Here is a 19,885-nt window from a genome sequence, read left to right as displayed (position 1 = left end):
ATTCTGCTTATATATGCATATTTTAAATCAGCGCGTCGTACTCTTAGGCTTTTTTTAAGAAAACCAAGTAACGTAGACTCTTGGTATTCACTGCACATAAACTAGAGAGCCCCAGAATGAGAAACAACTTTAAATCATAATTATTGACGGATAAATAAACTTTTTACACGCTTTGGAAAATCTCAGAAGTTCGCGGTAGTCACTTTTCGGTAAGGAACTAAGGGACTCGGTTATTGTATCGAGCAGGGTTCGAAACGATCGCAAAGGCGTAACCGTACGCGCAAAAGGGACCTTTTCAAGTTAAAACTTTCCACCAAGAAAAACATTGAACATATGGTCCCAATACTGCAAGTAACACGAAAACAGAATAAGGCAGGGGTCGAACTTCCTGTGGAGGAATTAAGACCAAAAACAGCAAAACAATCAGTATGAACCTAATGAGTTTCAGTGCAAGTTTCAAAGTTGAGTGCGCCGCATTTTTCAGTTTTTAAAGATGAAAAGGTTATATATTTTTACAAAAAAACTCATCGAGAGACAATGGAAATGTTACGAAATGCAATTGGACGGAAGAGGGTCCGTTTATGCGTTGCAGTGAATAGTGAGCGAAGAAATGTGACGCAAATAGTTACGTGCGGCTCCAAATTTCAGAAAAGTACTATAAATTTGGGTCGTGAGCGATTTTAACTTACAACTTTGTTGAAAATCTATGAAAATGGGACGTTTATTTTAAGATAACTTGGGTCAAAGGTAGAAATAGGGGGAACAATCTTGGATTATGGTTAGATTATAGAAAAGGGGTGGGATAGTTAAAGTATGCGTTACGTGGTTTTTGAACGCTTACTTTGAGAAGTAAAAAATAAGACATACTAAAAAAGGCAAAATAAAATACAAAAAATTACAGATTTCCTGGAAAGAAAACAAAATTATTACAAACACAAACGCGTGTTATTAAAATTCTAATCTAATGATGATTGGCGAAATGGCACAAAGTAGAAATATGAATGATATCAGATTCGATGAAATGTCCATCGAACTCCTCCACCAAATGAGAGAAGCGTTGTAAGGCGGCTGTAGCATTCACTCCATAAAAAGAGTTGAAATGCGTCCGTGGATTGAGCATTGGGATGATTTTTGAGGAGAGCATGTCATCATAACTCGACCACCACCAAAAGTAGAAGAAGTATTAGGAAGACAGAATTATGGACAACACCTGAAAGATGAAAAAATAACACACTCAGTTAGATATTGTGCATAGTTTGAGGATGAAGCAGACCATTCCTCTTTCTCTTCCGTAAAGTTTTCACGCGATAATTGAATCGATAATGGCTTTTTTATGGAGCGTTCTTCAGGCTCACAATGAATACCTCCGTCATAAAAACGAGGGATTAATTACTTAAAATGGACGTACTTCTGTCAAACGGAACTATTCGCATTATCTCGTGAGCTCTGTAATGCACGCATTCTTATGGGCCTCAGGGCTCATGTCTTCATGCACATAGTTCCGTTTGGAAGAAATGCGTCCAAATTATAAAATGCGTGACGCCTTCACAAAAGTTTACCTTCGAAAATGCTGTAGAAATAAAAAAAATTAATTAGAACACTTTTTATACCTGAAATGAAAAACAATGTAAAATGAGTAGCGAAAAGAGACTCAAAAGCAAGGGCGTTAGTTTCTACGCCTGAGCTTTGTATTCCAACAGGTAATTGCATTATCATGCTCACAATCAGATGAACGCAAGGGCACGTAATGAAGTTTGAAGTCCTGATGATTTGACCGCGCAGAAAAAATTGATCTCATCTGCAAACTTTCAAAATTTCATGGTGCATTTTGGAGGTCAAATCTGCCATTTAATTTTAGGCGGAAAAGATACTATGAAAAAATTTCGAGTTGAAACTAATTTTGAACTTAAAACGGCATTTGGTCCATTTTCTTTGAACTTAAAACGGCATTTGGTCCATTTTCTTTGAACTTAAAACGGCATTTGGTCCATTTTCCTCAGGGTTTGGTTGAAAATTAAATACTCGCAACTGATCCGTCCTTCAAAGGTGTACTAAAAAAAACTCCGGCCACGGAAGCCGTACTTACGGGCTAAATATATATGGATACTAGTCGTGATTAGCTCGCTTTGCGAGCTGACACGTCTAGCCGGGGAGTGCCCCTGGACCCCAGTTCTACGCTTCGCGACGAACTTGCGACTCGCTCCGCGAGCCGCCACCGCCCCGCACAGTTTTTAACATTGATGAGGAGACAACATCTATGTCTTAATCTTCTTTTTCACCAAGTTTTACAGAAATTGATGTTCTAGGAGTCCGGACCGCGTTTTCGTGCGGGGCCGCCATCTTGGATTTGGAAATGATGAAAATCTGACCAAAAATGCGAGTTTTCCGTCGAAATACACCTCCTACTACCGAATTTCACAAAAATCGATGGATCGGAAGCCGAGATAGCAATTTAGGCCACGGCCGCCATCTTGGATTTTGAGATTTTGAAAATCCGACCAAAAATTCGAGTTTCTCGACGAAAAATACCCCTGGATACCGAGTTTCACGAAAATCGATATAACAGGAGCCGACTTAGCATTTTAGGCCACGGCCGCCATCTTGGATTTTGAGATTTTGAAAATCCGACCAAAAATTCGAGTTTCTCGTCGAAAAATACCCCTGGCTACCGAGTTTCACGAAAATCGATATAACAGGAGCCGACTTAGCATTTTAGGCCACGGCCGCCATCTTGGATTTGGAAATTTTGAAAATCTAACCAAAAATTCGAGTTTCTCGTCGAAAAATACCTTAGGATACCGAGTTTCACGAAAATCGATCAAACAGGAGCCGACTTTAGCATTTTAGGCCACGGCCGCCATCTTGGATTTTGAGATTTTGAAAATCCTACCAAAAATTCGAGATCCCCCGAGAAAAATACCCCCGCTTACCAAATTCCACAAACATTCGTCGAAAAATACCCCCTAAAACCTTAAATTTCGTCTATAAGGCAGTGACGTCACGCAACAGGATTGAACCTGTTCGGCGCGATGCGCGTAAACAACCGCGTATCTCCAATGTAATACTATATGGAAAAACAACTTTTCGCTCTTGCGGGCGTCCTAAGCAGCGGATTTGAGTGGGAATAATTTTAATCAACTCCTCATTACAATAGCTGAGCGTGTACCAATTTTAAAGGAAATCGCTTCGGCCAATTTTTATCTAGGGGGGGCATAGTGAGTGGGAACAGCAGCTTTATATAGAGTAAAATACCGTACGCGTTCCGGGTTCAGAGGCCGTAAGTTCCGGGCGTAGCACCTTACGGCTCCAGCATCCGGAAGTTTTGGCCTCTGAACCCGGAACAGACGGTATGTCTCTACAGCCCTTAACTTTTTTTTTCAGCGTGATACGACAGTCATTCATCCAAACCATGAATCTAGTCGCGGAAATTCGCCCAAGCGGACTCTAATGGTCTCTGTTTGCGTCTGGTCCAATCAGAAAGAAGCGTCGCTTTTATCAGCAACGTATCAATACGACGCGGCTATCGCATCCATTGACGGGGATTATTTTCCTCGTGAGCAAGTCATCGTCCCAGCAGTGCAGACGGCTCTCCGCCGCGCCGCCCAGACTCCTGCGTGATCGATCAATCATGTGTCAAAGGATTCCGTCCGTCCGAAACAATTCCAACTTTCCGCGCCCGGCGTGGCGTGGGCGGAGAATTTCCTTCCTTCCGGCGTGGCGCCTCGCGAAACCGATCCGCTCGCCAAGGCTGCAAATTCGCAGGACGTTCCGCCGACCGCGGTGCAAGGAACGCCACTCTTCGCCCACCGTTTGACAAGCGAGTGGATACCTGACGCGGGATTAATCAATCAAAGAGGCATTATTCCCGGATGCGATTTCAGCGTGTTACCACACACTCTGCGGTCGCACCGTGACTGACGATGTGTCCACGCAGGAGGGGGGCTGCAGGGGGGTCTGATAGGGGGCAGGGGGGTCGGGTGGGGGGGGGGCGACCTTGACTTAGTCCCGCACCGTTCTCTCGCGGGCGAGCCCCTGCCCCTGACTTCTGCGATCCGCCGATGACTTGATCGGATGGCGATCCGGCGAGCGCCGAGCGCCAGTGGCTGACGCGGCGTGCGCCGCATGCCGTCGTTTGACGTCGCTTGACGTACTGCCGTGTTACCGAAGAGAGCCCATAGAGAGGATAAAAGCCCGGGAAAATGGGTGACCATCAGATCTTCCCACGCTTTTTTTCAGCCACTCGAACACTCGACGCTACGACCAAGTGCTTACTCATTTCTTATGGAAGAAACGTGGGAGAAAGAACTACCTACCATATATTTTTTTTAGAATGCAGTCTGTTTTTCAGAAGAAAGTATGTTCACAACTGACTTCTCGAGGAATTGGTATTTTTATTGATGAATACTCCTTGTTTTTTATTGATGTTCCTCTTACTCCAAAAACACCAAAGATTTTACTTGTTGAAATCTCCATTTTCTTCCATCGGGTCGACGTTTTTGACTGCTCCGCTGGCTCAAGTGGAAGGAAATTGCCATTTCAAAAATCATGCGAGATACTTGATGTTTTTTGAAGTAAGAGGAACCGGTAGAAACGCCAAATCCTCGAAAAGTCAGTCGTAAACATATTGCCGAAAAATTGACCGATTCTAAAAAAATACATGCTTTTAATTTCCCATGAGAAATGAGAAAGAGATCGTCGCGTCGAGTGTCTGAAAATTTGAGCGTTACTGCTCTTTTCGGAACCAGGGCATACTAGACATAGACGACTCCTAAGAGGGGATCAAGGGAGGAGGCGAAGAATGATTGGTTTGAATTCGTACTCGATGACGTCGTGGGGGAGTTGCGCGTGTCACAGAATAGTGTTCAAATAAAAAGTAGACTAGTAAGAAATTCTCAGATCTATCTAGACATGTGTAATACAGGAAAAAGTCACTGAAAAACATGATACAACAAGGCTAAAAAATTGAGAGAAAAAACGCACAGCCAGGAAGTTTTGGGCTAATTGCAAGCCCACTCTTGCTTAGAACAAATGATAAACATAGTAAATTAAAACGAGCAAATGAGAATGCAAGTGACTGAGGTAGGAATCAGATGTTTGGCACTGATTCTGATTCATGGACGCTTATTGTCGTGTTTTCATTTGCTACTTTTAGCTTTGGTTCCAGGTGAAAATATGCATGTAATTAGCCCGAAAGGGCTAAGTTGTATTTATTTTCATATCTCGGCGTTCAGACCCCCCTTTTTCCAGTGCATTTCTCTCCATTTTATTGTGAAAGTGCGTTTTACGTTGTGTTTTCTTACCTATATTTTTACCATTATTGATAATCTCATACCGCATTCAGTTACGTTGACTACACATTTGGCTTATTTTGCAGTACTCTTACTTTCCTGTCCGTAGTTTTGTAATTTCATGTATAAACTGACGAACCAAAATAATTATGAAACTTATGGCAAAAGTTTCCTTAACCCCTTCAAAATTCAAGCTTTTAAACGTTTTTCAAGTCTTTAGGGTGAAGAACATTTCCAAAATTCGATGATATTTTGACTTTAGTGCGTAAGAGAGTCATTCCAATATCTTCATTTTAATTCCTACGGTCCATCACCAGAAATAGTTGCGACAAATTCTTTGCAAGAGGGGTGATAAAACAATGCGTTTCTGTTACAGGGCTCAAAAAGAACAAAAAAACAAAAAACAAAGAAAATCAAAACGCGCCATCAATCATAAAACCTAATCGAAGGAAATGATGTGAGGTTGTAACTAACGCTAAGATATAAAACTATATCTACTCCAAAGCTGCCCGAATTGCATAACCAAAAAACTGCAGGCGCTCTAGATTTTCTTCTCATGACAGAGCATGGTGCCGCGGGTCATTCTAATTTATAACTAAAAGAGGGGCCGTTCCTTTTTTAATGCCGGTACATCCACGGTTCGGTCGGTTATTAATCGGTAAGGGTTCAGCGATTAACCAGATGAGAACATCTGAATCGTAAATAGCCCATGTTGCATAAACACCTCTACACCATAAAAGAAATGATTTACAACTATGATTGCACAACTGAACGATGAGACCGCTGATTCAACAACTTCCACACGCGTCGACAGACTCGTTCAATGTGATATAAAGCCTTTGATAATTGTCATAATTAGTTGTGATTTATCGTGGAAAGAAAACCATTTTCGATGCTACAGTCTGCCCTTTTTTAAAAAATGAAATTCGAAGGACATTCCGACTCCAATGTAGGCAATTTTCTGCGCAGGCATTTACAGTAAGTAGAACTGATACGAAAAGAACATAAAGTCAAAGCACGCTGTTATAAATTTCCTTCAATTTTTTGGTAGGCCACAAAACATCCTTGGCACAGCTAACATTTCGCAGACTTAATGATGACGTTAGCATGGCGCATCTTGTTGTTTTGATGGCACACAGCTTTCAACGTAGACTCTCATAGGTTTTTACGCGTATTTGAGTCACGCGGGAAAAAAGTGTCATTATCTTGCCGGACCACAGCAGCGACCGCCCACAAGGATCACACGCTAATCCGATCACGCGAATAATTATAATAATTAAATGTCTGATTCTGAACGTCATTTCACTAGTTTACTGCTCCGACTAATCATGCCACGATTCATAAATAGGACACCAATTATTGGAGTATTCAGTATTTATGACGTTCATTGATACCTAGGAGGAACTACACTAATTTTGTGAGAGAAAATAAATCTCGTAATATGAAATTTGAAAATGGAAAGCACATGAAAAATTAGTGCTTTTTGAAACGATGAATTTATGATTGTTTGGTAAAAATTTGCAGTTACGGTTCCCTTTGGGGCGAAAGAACGTAACTTCATTCCAAGGTTGCAAACTTGATTGAAACAATTCAATTTTTTACAAGAGTACACCCGCGCAATTTTCGTTGAGAATGTGTCTGACTTTTTCCCGAGATCAGAAATGTGTGATCAGTGAAATTTTTAATTAGAAATTCCCAAAATGGAGATGTTGCATGTGTGAGGAATTTGCGATTTGACTGTTAGTCCTATCGTAAAAGTTCGCGAGAAACACGATGGTGCCACTGATTTTCTCTCAAATCAACTCCCAAGCTCAAAAAAGCTCTCAAGTTGAGGCCAAAATAAAGGGGATATCCCACGCTATCCTGAGAGTCCACCTTTACATCAAGACAAACTCTCCGTGCGAAGATAGGGAGCAAATGCATTAGCAGGGTTGCCGTGTTTTCAGTTGTGGAGTCCCCAAATAAAGTGGCAGCCCTGTTAATGTATTTTCTCCCTATCTTTGCATGGAGAGTTTGTCTTGATGTATAGGTGGACTCTCAGGATAGTGTGGGATATCCCCTCCATTTTGGCCTCAACTTGAGAGCTTTTTTTGAGCTTGGGAGTTGATTTGAGAGAAAACCAGTGGCACCATCGTGCTTCTCGCGAACTTTTACATAAGAATCAACAGTCAAATCGCAAATTCCTCACACATGCAACATCTCCATTTTCGTTGAGAATGTATCTGATTTTTTCCCGAGATCAGAAATGTGTGATCAGTGAAATTTTCAATCAGAAATTCCCAACATTCTCCTGATTTAAGTGCAATTTGCGCGAGGAAATTCGTCAATATGGAAACGGAGTTACTTTTTTTTGTGAGGAGAACGACCTATCGTGCGGCAATGGCTCTTGTGAGTTCCTCAACCTCACGGCTGGGATGCGAAGGCGAGAGACATCAAATTACAGTTTCGCCGATTTCCTTTGTTTTAATTCTCGACGGGAGCTGACCAGCTGACCTCTCAGCGTGCGCCGACTGCATACTGCAGGCACAGCTTTGCCGGATGGTGCCGACGATGCCCGGTAACGTCGGGGAGGGGGCACCGAGGGGGGCACCGAGGGATCCCGGCCACGTTTGGCGCTGGGGCCAGCACTCCCTTCCATGATATGCAAATCGTTATGACGTGCTCCTCGCTTCAATGTCATATGCAACTGCTCAGCGCGACGCGACGATGCTGTCAAGTCAGCCGGAGAGGGTTCCGAGCCACCGGTCAACGAGGTGAACGGATTTATATTTCCACGTGGGTTCCAAGGGTGGACGAGGAAGTTGTCGTAGTAGCACAAAGGATTTATTCGACTCCTACATGGAAAACAATGAAATTTCTGATTTGACAATTTTGTAGTTAAAAAACGTGTCCGACATTTTTCAATGCAGATTTTACACCTCCCCCCCCCCCCCGTGGTTAAATTAGCTTTCCACCATTATAAAATGTAAATTTGAAACATGTCAACACGTGTTTTTTTTAAAAAAAAATTAATTGTTAAATCAGAAATTAATGTTTTTCCGTGAAAGCAACTACTGGCCATAAGGCACCTAAAGTGAGGTGAAACTTGAAAATTTGTAAAGTCAAGGAAAGAAAACGTGAACTAACAGAAAATGCCTTGGAAAGAATGATATAGAAATTCTGGGATTAGTAGGACAAGAGGAGAAATGGATCGCATTCAGCAAAAGGGAACCAGCACAAATAATCTTCCAAAATAGCGAATAGTTATTGCATCCCACCAAAAAAATGATAATTTTAAAGAGAAATAGTTCTGTAAACTTTAATGCTGTACATATACCTATGTAGTGTTTTTTTTTTTTTGGGGGGGGGGGGGAGGTTATTTTGTAGGTGCCTTACAAAAGGACGGAGAAGTAAATCAAAGAGTAAGCCAAAATGCCGCGGCCGTAGGTAACGGATCCACAAAGGCGAAGTGGGTCCATTGCGTAAAAAAATGTTTTCAATCTCTTAGCGCACAGGTAGCGCTCTGCATATTGAGTATTTTCACATTTACCGCCGTAAACATTATATTGCGTGGATAGCCAATGTAGAGGGATTATTTTATTGCTAATATGCAATACTGGACAAGTAGAATACGATTTTATCATACCTGCGACTGGTCTCTTCTGGACTAGTGAAACTTGTGCCATAGAACGGTTTGGTAAAAAGAGGAAAGAAGGGAAAATGCAAGAGTGAACGCATGATGTAACGCTGAAGGCATTGGATGACAAGAAAACCTTCATCTACGGAGCTTTATTACACACATGCCTTCATGTTGCTAAGCGTAGGAGCGCAAAAACACATTTACACCACAACTCTTGAAATAAATTAATCGCGATATGAGGAACTTTATTAAAAAAAAAACTTTTTTAGATTCATCCATCAGAAATGAAGTAAGCCCCTCTTTTCTGAATAGAGAAGAAGATAAAAGCTCAATTCACCTAGATACGCGCACGTTTGATGAATCGGACGTATGTATGTTGAAAGGAACTATGTTACATGCAAACCCAATGAACATAGTTCCTTTCAGCATAAATACGTCTATATATCCCGCGACGCAATAATTCAGCTATGGAAGGTGATTACTTAAAGTGCTGGTCTCGTAAAGATTCGATTCAATGCGTGTTTACATACGAATGCAGCTTGGTCTAATGCACACTGTCCACAACTAATGGAGTGAGAATGGTACTTTGATTAGAAAGAGGGAACATGAAAGAGGCTCGATCGAGAAAAGGCCTTGAATTAGCTGGGTTTGCAGTAGTTATTTGGTGCGGTTTTAACAGTCAAAGAATCACTGGGTGGATAGGCATTTCCCGGATGATGTTCTTGCAACTGCACTGCCGTGCTAAGGAGGAACGCTGTATGAGCCTTCGATGTTGCCATATTTCCTTCAATAAAAACATAATTAACGAGGATAATCATGAATATTTTTTCAATTTTTTCAGAAAATTTTCTTCTCAATCCTATCTAAAACGTCTGAAAATTTCAAGGAAAAATACACATAATTTTCATAAAAAATTCATGTTTTATCCGGGGCAATGTGGCAACTCTCAAATGTTCATACGGCGTTCTTGCTTTGTACGGTAGTGTAATCGAAGGTTCTCTCGAAGATATTCTTGGATTAGCGCATTGTAAACGAGGACTTTGATTGTTCCGTAAAAACTAGACCTAAGTTGGGCTACCTGTCTATATGCATTGAACCGCGCCTTTGTCGACACTTGAGTGGACAGTCAGGGATTTATTCATGGGCGGATTCGGACACTCACAACGGGGAGGGGGGCGCAAGGGATGTCCGGCCCCCAAAAAATTTTCGAAATTTTAAAGCATCTAAAATATGCAGTATGCGAGTCAATTTCGTCATGAATAATTACCAAATATACGTGTCTTTCCTCCCTCTTTCCTCCGTTCCTTCCTTCTTTATTTCTTCTCTTTTCTTCCTCCCCTTTTTGGGGCGAGCGGCGCCCCTCCCCTCTGAATCCGCCTATGGGTATATCCTGATTTTATCTCCTTGGATGCTTTTATGCAAACGGTTGGAAAACAATTCAATAGTTAAAAAGCTGTTAAAGAACTTTTTAAGGAACCGACTTTTCTTGAAAAATTTTCCAATAGCGCTTTCTTAAATTTTAGTAAAGAGAACATCGGTGTGTTGCGTTCGAATATATAATCGTATTCAATTAAAAAGGAGATAAGGGTGACGTTGTTAATTCAAGTTTGTTTGATCATCGGTACTCAATTATCGCGCGAGGCTCATTATTAGAGTAAATATAATTCAATTCGAAGTTTGAGGCAATGATTTTGATCAAGCAGTGTAAGCAGATAAGCCGTTCAAGTATTACATAAGCCATTTTGGCCGACTTCTTGACCTTACCCCTCTCCCGCCAATAAACCCCCCGTGTAATCCGACCTCTCACCCTCATCCTTTTGAATTCCGTAAGCCTAGCTTGTCTCTGGCCTAGCTTCAATCCCTCCTAAAAAAAAAAAAAAAAAAAAAAAAAAAAAACCCAGTTGCTTCTGTAATACTTGAAACGGCCCCAATGTTTAGTGACGTTAATTTGCAATTTGGTTCCAAAAATTTCTGCTCCAGGGAGCTGAGTCTAGTGAACTGTTAGAATTTTTTCTATGCATGTGATGGAGAATCGTCAAAAAACATAAAATACTCTTCAGGCATATTTTCGTACAGGGCTTGATGGATTATTGCTATTCATCAACGCACCTTTAAACAATTGATTCTACTCATTCAGGTCGGTTTGACGTAATCTACTTCCTTGGAAAAGGACTCGTGACAGGAGCTGAAAGTTATGTACCTGTTTTTCTTTATTTACTAGCTAATACATATTCATTACCTCACAAACTAATGCGATTGATTAAGAATGTAGATCAGGCAAAGGATGTCGCCTTCCTTAATAAATTTACGTTAATTTTATTGCTCGTAGTTAGATAATACTGTCGATAATATGTGATCGAACTGACCACATTGTGCACAAATGCGCTCGACAATCAGAGACCTGCAATACCTGCATCCACTGCCAAGATTAATCTCCTAATTTGGTCTTCGAATATCGACGGTGAAACTACCAAACCACGTATCTCGGTTTGCGACGTCGCAGACTTCCTGTCATACTTTATTTTTTAAATGAAAAACTACTTAACATCCAGTCTTGAAAATTTCTGTGATTTTTCCTCTTTGTGCGGAGAAAACTCCGTGAAAATTTCAAGGAATGATATTGATTTGGTCTACTTCAAAAAAATAAAATGTGAGCGTAGATTTTTAAACACCGCAAACGAGATACGTGGTTTGGTAGTTTCACCGTCGATATATAATTTAACAGGTAGATAATTATCGCATTGCCAATACGGAGATAGCAAGTTTGACAAACTATAATTATGACTCGTTATCATTTTTATTTCATTTAAAAGTTGAGCGCCGTTTAATGATCGTTATCAATTTTAAATATGATTGGTGATTAGAGAAAACTATTAACTTTTACTTAATTAAATAGTTTCAATGCATCACTTTTCTGAATCGGAGGTTGTTTCTCTCGTTCAGTGGTTGTTCCCACTGTGCGTCGAATAAGCGACGATTCAAATGAGGGATTTCAAGAAGAAACTGCCTGACTTCAGCTGTTAGCAAATTTCACAACAATTAGACGATTCTTTATTGCTTACAAGAGAGCGGTTGTACCGAAGCGTCCGAAAGTTTCAGAGAACTTTTTTTATGAGACAAGCAAATTTCTCGGATTTTTCGAACGAATTGACTCAAATGTTTGTCAGTGAAGAAAATGACTCGTCCAATGAAATTCGGCGATTGCTGATGAAACTTGGTTATGTTTCGAGAAATACTGGCCACTTGTGCGATGGTATTTGTAACTGGGGACCTGTAGCTAGAGGACATTTAATTGATTCTTGGAAGCGCAATGAAAGAGACCATGACAGACTTAAAAAGCATTTAAAAAAGTCATTTTTACGACAAACTCACACATGATTATTACACTGTAAACAAGGTATTTATCGAGATAAAACGCTTAGAAAAACATCTCCCGTCGTTAACTTCCAAACGTACGACACTTATGATCAAACTATCACCTAGATCATTAGACGACATATGAAGATAAAAGCCTAGTAATTAGCTTCTTCGAGTGTTGGAATAGTGTGCAATTCGAGGAGTTTTGCGGTTTTTACGGATGGAAAACTTCTTCAATGGAATGAAAACCCTTTAATAAAATGACGAGACCTTCAGTTCCTTTATGACTCTTAGCATGAACTGAAATGATTTATTTGGAATATTTTACGTAAACTTTTTCTCTGAATATACGATATGTATCTTTATGAATCCACCATAGACAACAAAGGGGACAAACGATTATTTCACAAAAAAGTAAACAAAGCATAAAAAGAATCGCATGCATCAAAAAGGGACGGTGTTTTGAAAATAAAAAAATATAACTGTACTGCCGTGCTAAGGAAAAACGCCATGTGAGCATTCGAATATTGCCAAATTTCCTTTGATGAATATTCAATGAATATGGATTTACCGGAAGACCTATAAACATTTTTCCTCCAATTTTTCAAATAAGTTTATTGACAATCAGATCTCAATTATTAAAAAAATTCAAGAGAAAATGTTCCTAAGCCTCTTCAAGATCAAAATTTTATCGGAGGAAATTTGGCAACTCCCGAATGTTCATACGGGGTTTTTTATTAAGGACGGCCGAATAGATGAACACATGTGGTGGTGCGAGCGATTTTTCTCCAAGGTGTGGCGTTCTCAAAACTTATCTTAAAAATCGAGATTGTTGATAAAAAAAGTTTTTATACGAAGCAGGATTCAGATTTACATAATTCTAGAACCTTTCGCGGGTAAGAGAAGAACGCCGTAGGATTTCAGTTGATGTTTTTTTTTTTTTTTTTTTTAAGCCCCGCACTCATATTAGTGCCGATGAAAAAACAAACTTTAAGGAGTCTCTTCACCCCTCCGTTTGGAAGAGACATCCGAAGCATAAAATCAAATTTAGGAACTCAATATTTCACGCAATCTCGATTCGGTTATATTCTTCACGAAAAAATAAACAATAAGGGTGAAATATCGCACGTACCTGAATGATTGGCTTTAGCTACAGGTTGCGAAGACACAGATTGCTCCATTTTGCGGACGAAACGATACGAAGCGTTGAACCCGGTCCCGTCGAGTCGATCGTTGGATCTGAAGGTTATTCTAAAAAATTTCCTATCTGATTTAATTTCGAACGCCTCCTTCTGGCCGCAATACCGCTCGTAACGGCGGTCTCGGGCCATGAAATTGGAAAATTCTACGTAATCACTGGCTGATATCGCCTCGCAACTGAAATCAAAACACATTTCAATGGCTTAATTAAATGAATTGATGGAGAGATCGGCATAAACAGAAAAATTCAAAAGATCTCTAGATGCCACTGAAAAAAACAATATGCTGTTTTAGCACATAGGATGCCAAAAATGTGTCTGGTGATCCCAAGATGCTGCTTTTACTACCCTCGCAGTTTACTTTACATCCTATGAATGCAAATTCAACTGCGTGGGCAATCAGGGTAGCGTCCTAGGATCACCAGACACTTTTTTTTACATTCTAGGTGCTAAAACAGCATACCATTTTTTTCAGTGTGATGTCAGCGAGGGGTGCTCGGTGCTCCAATGGCGTCATCAGTGCATTTCCTGATCGGAATCAGCCAAAAATGCTCAAAGAAGTTTCAAAGGCACCGAGAGGTCAACGCCGTCAGGGGAGGGAAAAAAGAGGCTGGTAGATAGAAAAGTAAGAATATGTCCTAATGAGCAACTCATATTTTCGAGGAAAAAAATTAAGGAGTTAGGAAACGGCCAAGTTCGGATTAGGTCATTTTTCCGGCGAATACATTTTTTAAAACTACATGTAGTGTATGGCATGTGTCCAAAATGTCCATTTTTTTAAAAAAAAGCTCATTTTTGTATTTTTTGCTACACTAAACTTATATTTTATTCAGTGTTTTGTTTTTGAACCTTATAACATTGTTAAGTACATTTTCTGTCTAAAAAGTCAATTACTCGAAGGAGGAAATCAGTCACAAGTGTTTTAAAAATGCAGAAAAATGACCAAATTAGACCTTCAATATTTCTAATGTTTCTCAATTCCAATCATGCCCAATGACATCTCTTGCACAAACTCATACTTTAGGGTTTAAATCAACGAATGTTACCGCATACGAACCCATAGTATGACCCACGTGCATTTTACACATAACTAACGGCTTGTTTATCATTGCATCGTATCCCGTGCTTGGCCGTTTTCCACCTAACCCCTAAATTACAATCATGATAAGGAAAAATTTTGGTCCTAAAACTGAAGAGGTACCAGGACTTAATAGGGATTGATTGGGTTCTTTCTCTGAGGAGACGAAGTGGACGTTTAGTGAAAAGGTGGCGACAGGGGGCCTTAGAAGAAATGAGGAAAGTGCTAACTCCCTGAAGGGCTTTGGGAGGATAGGGGACTTCGGCGGCTGGATGTCGCAGAGCGTCATAAAAGCGGATTTTATGTATGTATAATAGCAAGTTTCCATCGATTAATGAAAAACTAATAAAAAATTTAAGGAGAATTAATTGGGTTCTCAAATCGATCGTCACTAATCAAAGATTTTGTGCTTGCCAAAGTTGAATATTTCTCTGACTTTCAATCCAAATTTTGCAAAGAATTAAAATAACTGCAAAATTGAGAACAATCTGGCACACAACTGGCAACTATGTGTTTTTCCAAATATTTCACATGAAAGAGGGAACATGGAGTTTCGAGCGCTCTCTGATAATGTCGAATGTTTTAAATCAAATTCAGAATTTCGGGGTCCGAGGTATTGGAAATGCAAACCCGTTAAATTATGCAGGTTACAAACGTAGGCTGCGGAATAAAGACCGATTCGTTTAAATCCGTTGGATCTTCATTTTTGTTGCTCGCTCGGTCAAAAAGTAAAGCGGTGTTTATTAATAAATAAACCTCGCCATTCGATGATCTGATCGGCTTTTTGGGCGAATAAAAGTTTCCAAACCTTTATTGTTAACGAGAATGCTGTTCATAAAATACCCATGCATACATGCATGCCATGGACGTATTTTGTGAATATGAAGGGCTGCAGTTGAAGCAAATAGGGTGAGAAAATAGGCAGGGTGAGCTAAGCCAGATCCTATGATTTATCATCGAATTGGTAAAAATTCGGAAATGTTAAAAATGATGGAAAAAAATTGAGGTGGTACATTTTTTTTACCCCTTAAAAAATATCGATGACTATACAGTGCGAATCCGCGTATGTCCGATTGCGATGTTATAGACTTCCTGCCATACATTAATTTTTCATTGGGAAACCAGTCACCATATTTTTTTGAGAACTTCCTTAATTTTTCGTCTCTATTTAGAGAATATTCTGCATAAATGTCAACCTGGAGAGTTGGTTTGTTTTTCTTGGAAAAAAGTAAAATTGGAGCGGACATTTGGAAATACTGCGGTGGAGATACGAGGTTTGGCACTTTGGTAATCGATATTAATATTTGAAGTTCCTCGTTTGGTTGTTGCCTGTTCTTACAATTAACAAAATTACAAGTTAAGAGTTTCAGTATGGATGATTAGGAAAATTAGAAAATTACAAGGACCAGAGGAAGGCGGAAAAACCTTGGAAGAAATACAAAAACTACAGGTTACCAGTAAAGGGATACTTACGGAGGGACGCCTTCTACGTCAAAATGATGAAATTTAATATGGATGGTATCATCATTTATTCCCTGGAAGAAATAATGACATTCAGTATCGCGCGGGTAGTATCCAGGAAAATTTGGACTGTACAGAACTCCAGAGCGTTGCATTGTGCCGTTGAACGTGAAGGCGCAAGGCAGGTTTGCAATTTGTTCCCCACTATGAATACCATAATCTGGTGAGATAGAAACGCAATAGGCATTAGAAATCAACGATTGAAATTTGTGAAAAATTGAAAATCCAATCACAGCCAAGCTTAGATGCATAAAATAATTGTTCACCACAAAAAACAATAGCTACGTTGACATACCACCTAGAAAATCTTTACCTAGGATAAAAAAAAAAAAAAACTTGCCATAGGATCCCGATGAACCCAGGGGATTTTTAAACCAAAGAATAGGGGGGTACTGAATGTCGACGGTAAAACCACCACCTCGGTTTGCGACGGTCGCGGTGTGGTCTTCCTGTCATATTTTATTTTTTAAATGAAAAACCACTCAACGTCAGTTCTTTAAAACTTCCGTGATTTTTCTTCTTCGTGCAGAGCATACTCTCTGAAAATTTCAAGGAATGATATTGATCTGGTCTTCTTCAAGAAAAGTAAACGTGAGCGGAAATTTTTAATCACAGCAGACGAGATCCGTGGTCTGGTAGTTTCACCTGGGATGTGTATTTAAGCACATGTAACGCTGTGACATACGTTTTTGAAAAATTCAAGCTTAGAATGTGCTTGTTCAACGATTAGTACCGAAACATTCTCTTCACTTTGTATTTACTGTGTTGGTTGAGGGATGTGATAGATAGATAAAATGTTGCACATAAAAGGGGCTTGACGTAAGTCGCAGTGCAAGTAGAAATTAACTATTGTTGGTCGAGATAATATGGAAAACTTCTGATTAACTCACTGTGACCTGTGATATAAAGTAATTATGGACCCAACAAGTCGGAGAGAATTAAATATTTTACCGGCTTCGTTAACGAAGGCTCTCTGATTATTTAATTAAATTAAATGTAAAAATAAAATAAAAACAACAGCCCGCGAGACTTAGAGAAAGCAAAGGATATTATTTAAAAGAGTAGCAAGTTAAGGTGGTTAACTTTTCTTGCTGCAGTATGTTCCAGGCTCCTCGTTTGTAGTGCAAGTCACGTCATTCGGGATTGAAGGCGCGTTGTTTGGGAAAACAATCGGAGTAAAATGCTGAAACCTGGAGGTCTTTTGCGACCCGACTGTGACTTTCTCAACTCCGTTCATCTTTTTTTCATGGTGGGCAAATTCATTTAGCTTTCTCTCATTTTCCACCCCATTGAACTTTTCGGTGCTGTTCGTGTGGAGCGCACTTTGCAACGGTGGCAGTGCGGTTCCATTACTTTTTCTTTGAACAAAAAAAGCGTGAGTTTGTGTCTTCATGCCACAAAGACACGAATAAAGATACTGTTTACATAAAAAAGCTATCAAATAAATATTCTTCGGTCAAACAGACACAGCTTTCGGAAAGTGTCGTGTTGAAATAAATCTTTTCGAGCAGTTTCCGTAACCGTTTAAGCGTTTCTATTATTTATTTTTTCTCTTTCTCTGCTCCCCTAGCTTCTTTCCTTCCCTCTCTTTTTTTATATAAACACCCGGCACCTTATCAAAGGGTAAAATTAACTAAGTTTCAGAGACTAAAGCTGATTATAAAAAGAGTCGCATGAAATTCATTCACTCTATCAATCATTCGTATTTTAACGCTCGGAGAATTATTAAACTTGAATACGAAACTTCGCAAAGGAAGTTGAGAAAAGTATGGAGACAATAAAAAAATTAATGTAAAGTTCAAAACTCAGAAAATGAGATTGAAGCTCGGCCTATTTCGTCAAATTATCCTTCTTTATTTCAACCGGTTTACATGTTGTATGCGGAGTTTCAATTCCAACTGGTGAAGAAAAATTTCCTTGCGTAAAAATTATAAAAATCAAAAGCCTTTAGTACCTTGAAACTATAGAAATACACCGAGAAAAAAAAGTTGCGTAAGTAACATCCCGGATGTTGAAAATATGTGCGACAACTCTTGAATGTTGTTATGAACATTCTGGCTGTTAAAGTCAGTAAAAACAACATTCAAGAGTTGTCGCGCATATTTTTAACATACGGGATGTCACTTCGGCAACTTTTTGTTCGGTGTATCGAATGGTTACAATGTAGAGGGTAGGGGGAATACAGTAATAACAAAGCACATGATGAAAAGAAAAGGACATTATAACTAAGTGAGATTGGCCTGCTTAAGAAAGGAAAATATTTAGTCATGCTCTAATAAAATTATGTTGAGATTCAGACTGCTTACTTTCGATGAAGGAGTATTCGGCTAAGTAGCCCCTAGAATTGCGGGACGAGTAGACTCCTTTGAACTCGAGCATGAGTCCCGGCCCATTACTCATGATCGGCCTGGGCAATGTCTGACCGCAGTGGTTGTCCACCCTCTCCAGTCGACCGTCAATTTGAACATAAACTAATAAGGCATCGATGCACCTACAATCCGACAGTGAACATAAGAAAAAAGAGTAAAATGAATCAACTATGAAAGTTTCGCGGATTATTGGTAGAATGCAATGCTTCTTGTGGGTATTTAGCCCCAGATAATAGGTTTTGTCGCTCCAGGAGACGTTGCTGGTGTCGGGCACCAAATTCAAAAGTAATATTTAATTGATGAATCAAGAATCAAATGATAGCATGAAAGCACAATGTTTCGGATTAAAAAGGCAAAGTTACGTGAGAAATAGGAATAAGTATGAACTTTTGCGAGGAAAGTTCATTCTACGTCAAGTTGAATTATGCTAGTTCAAGTCCTAAACTTTTGAGGAATATATATTTCTATGTGAAAATGAGATTTCACCCCTCAATCTCATTTATTGATGCATGTTTATTTCTATTTAATTACCGTGATACAAGGTCCAATGCATGATAAGGATTTTCGACGAAAAAGTTTACGCTCGAATGAAAATGAGACTGGGCTTAGCGGAACTTTTAAAATCTATGTGCATTGTTAATTTATTTTATTGATGTATATCTAGAGAAAAATGATCTTACTTACTCTTTGGCATCATCATTTGGATTAAACAAATCAAAGTCTCTAAAAATTATTTGAACCCTTTCTTTGCCTCGTCCCTGGAAGTCGAGTCGGCAGTAGGAATGAGCGGGATAGGGCTCAGGATATCCGGGCGACGATATTGTTCCATTTTTAGAATTATCACTATAAATAACCATATCACAGTTTGTAACTGAAACAACAAGAAATTCACGCATTAACCAATCGTCGTAAATGATAATTGGCCTGTTGCACGCAAGAGATATAAGGACTGGATTTTGCACTGGGGAACTGCAATTTCTGGCTCATACGTAAAAATACCTATCTGCATAGGGAAACTAATGGCGGATACGTTGTTTCTACAATGAGCCAGATAATGTAGTTTTTATTTACAAAATGCAGTCCACATGCAAATAGAGATAATTTTTACGAAAGAAATCGCACAAAAATCACAATGGGCACATGAAAAAAGTCTGAAATTCACTCTTGAAAAAATTGCTCGTAGACGCGGTACTTTTGAAAAAAGCGTGTCACAAACTATGCAGATTGCACACTACGGAGTAGTTTAAAGACTTTTTTGATGTGCCTATAGTGATTTTCGTATAATTTTACTCGAAAAAAACAGTTCGGTTAGCTGCACCTCGTGCGTGCCAGAGACCCAGAACCCTTATAATGCACGAAAAATGTTGCTTGACGAATTTTGCTTGATTTGCCGTCTGTTTACTTTTTTCTTTTCAAAGTCAATTTTACCGGGACTATCTTGATCCTTTCATGTT

At 39.5% G+C, this 19,885-nt stretch overlaps 1 protein-coding gene across 5 annotated transcripts in view; it reads right to left on the bottom strand.

Annotated features, from left to right (window-relative positions):
* Positions 1-288: 288 nt before the first annotated feature.
* Sol1 overlaps positions 289-19,885 on the bottom strand; it is a 307,494-nt gene continuing 287,897 nt past the window's right edge. For all 5 annotated transcript variants that reach the window (XM_072299662.1, XM_072299661.1, XM_072299659.1 and 2 more), the window contains 5 exons: positions 19,116-19,302; positions 18,369-18,553; positions 16,015-16,222; positions 13,397-13,641; positions 289-1,210 (listed from right to left, as the gene is read on the bottom strand). In XM_072299662.1, coding sequence (XP_072155763.1) covers positions 1,149-1,210; positions 13,397-13,641; positions 16,015-16,222; positions 18,369-18,553; positions 19,116-19,302 — 887 coding nt within the window. In that variant the 3' untranslated portion in view covers positions 289-1,148. The remainder of the gene's footprint in view (positions 1,211-13,396; positions 13,642-16,014; positions 16,223-18,368; positions 18,554-19,115; positions 19,303-19,885) is intronic.

The sequence above is a fragment of the Bemisia tabaci genome, chromosome 4 (assembly GCF_918797505.1).
Source record: "Bemisia tabaci chromosome 4, PGI_BMITA_v3".
In the NCBI taxonomy this organism is placed as follows: Eukaryota; Metazoa; Arthropoda; class Insecta; order Hemiptera; family Aleyrodidae; genus Bemisia; species Bemisia tabaci.
This window is presented reverse-complemented; position numbering and strand designations above follow the sequence as displayed.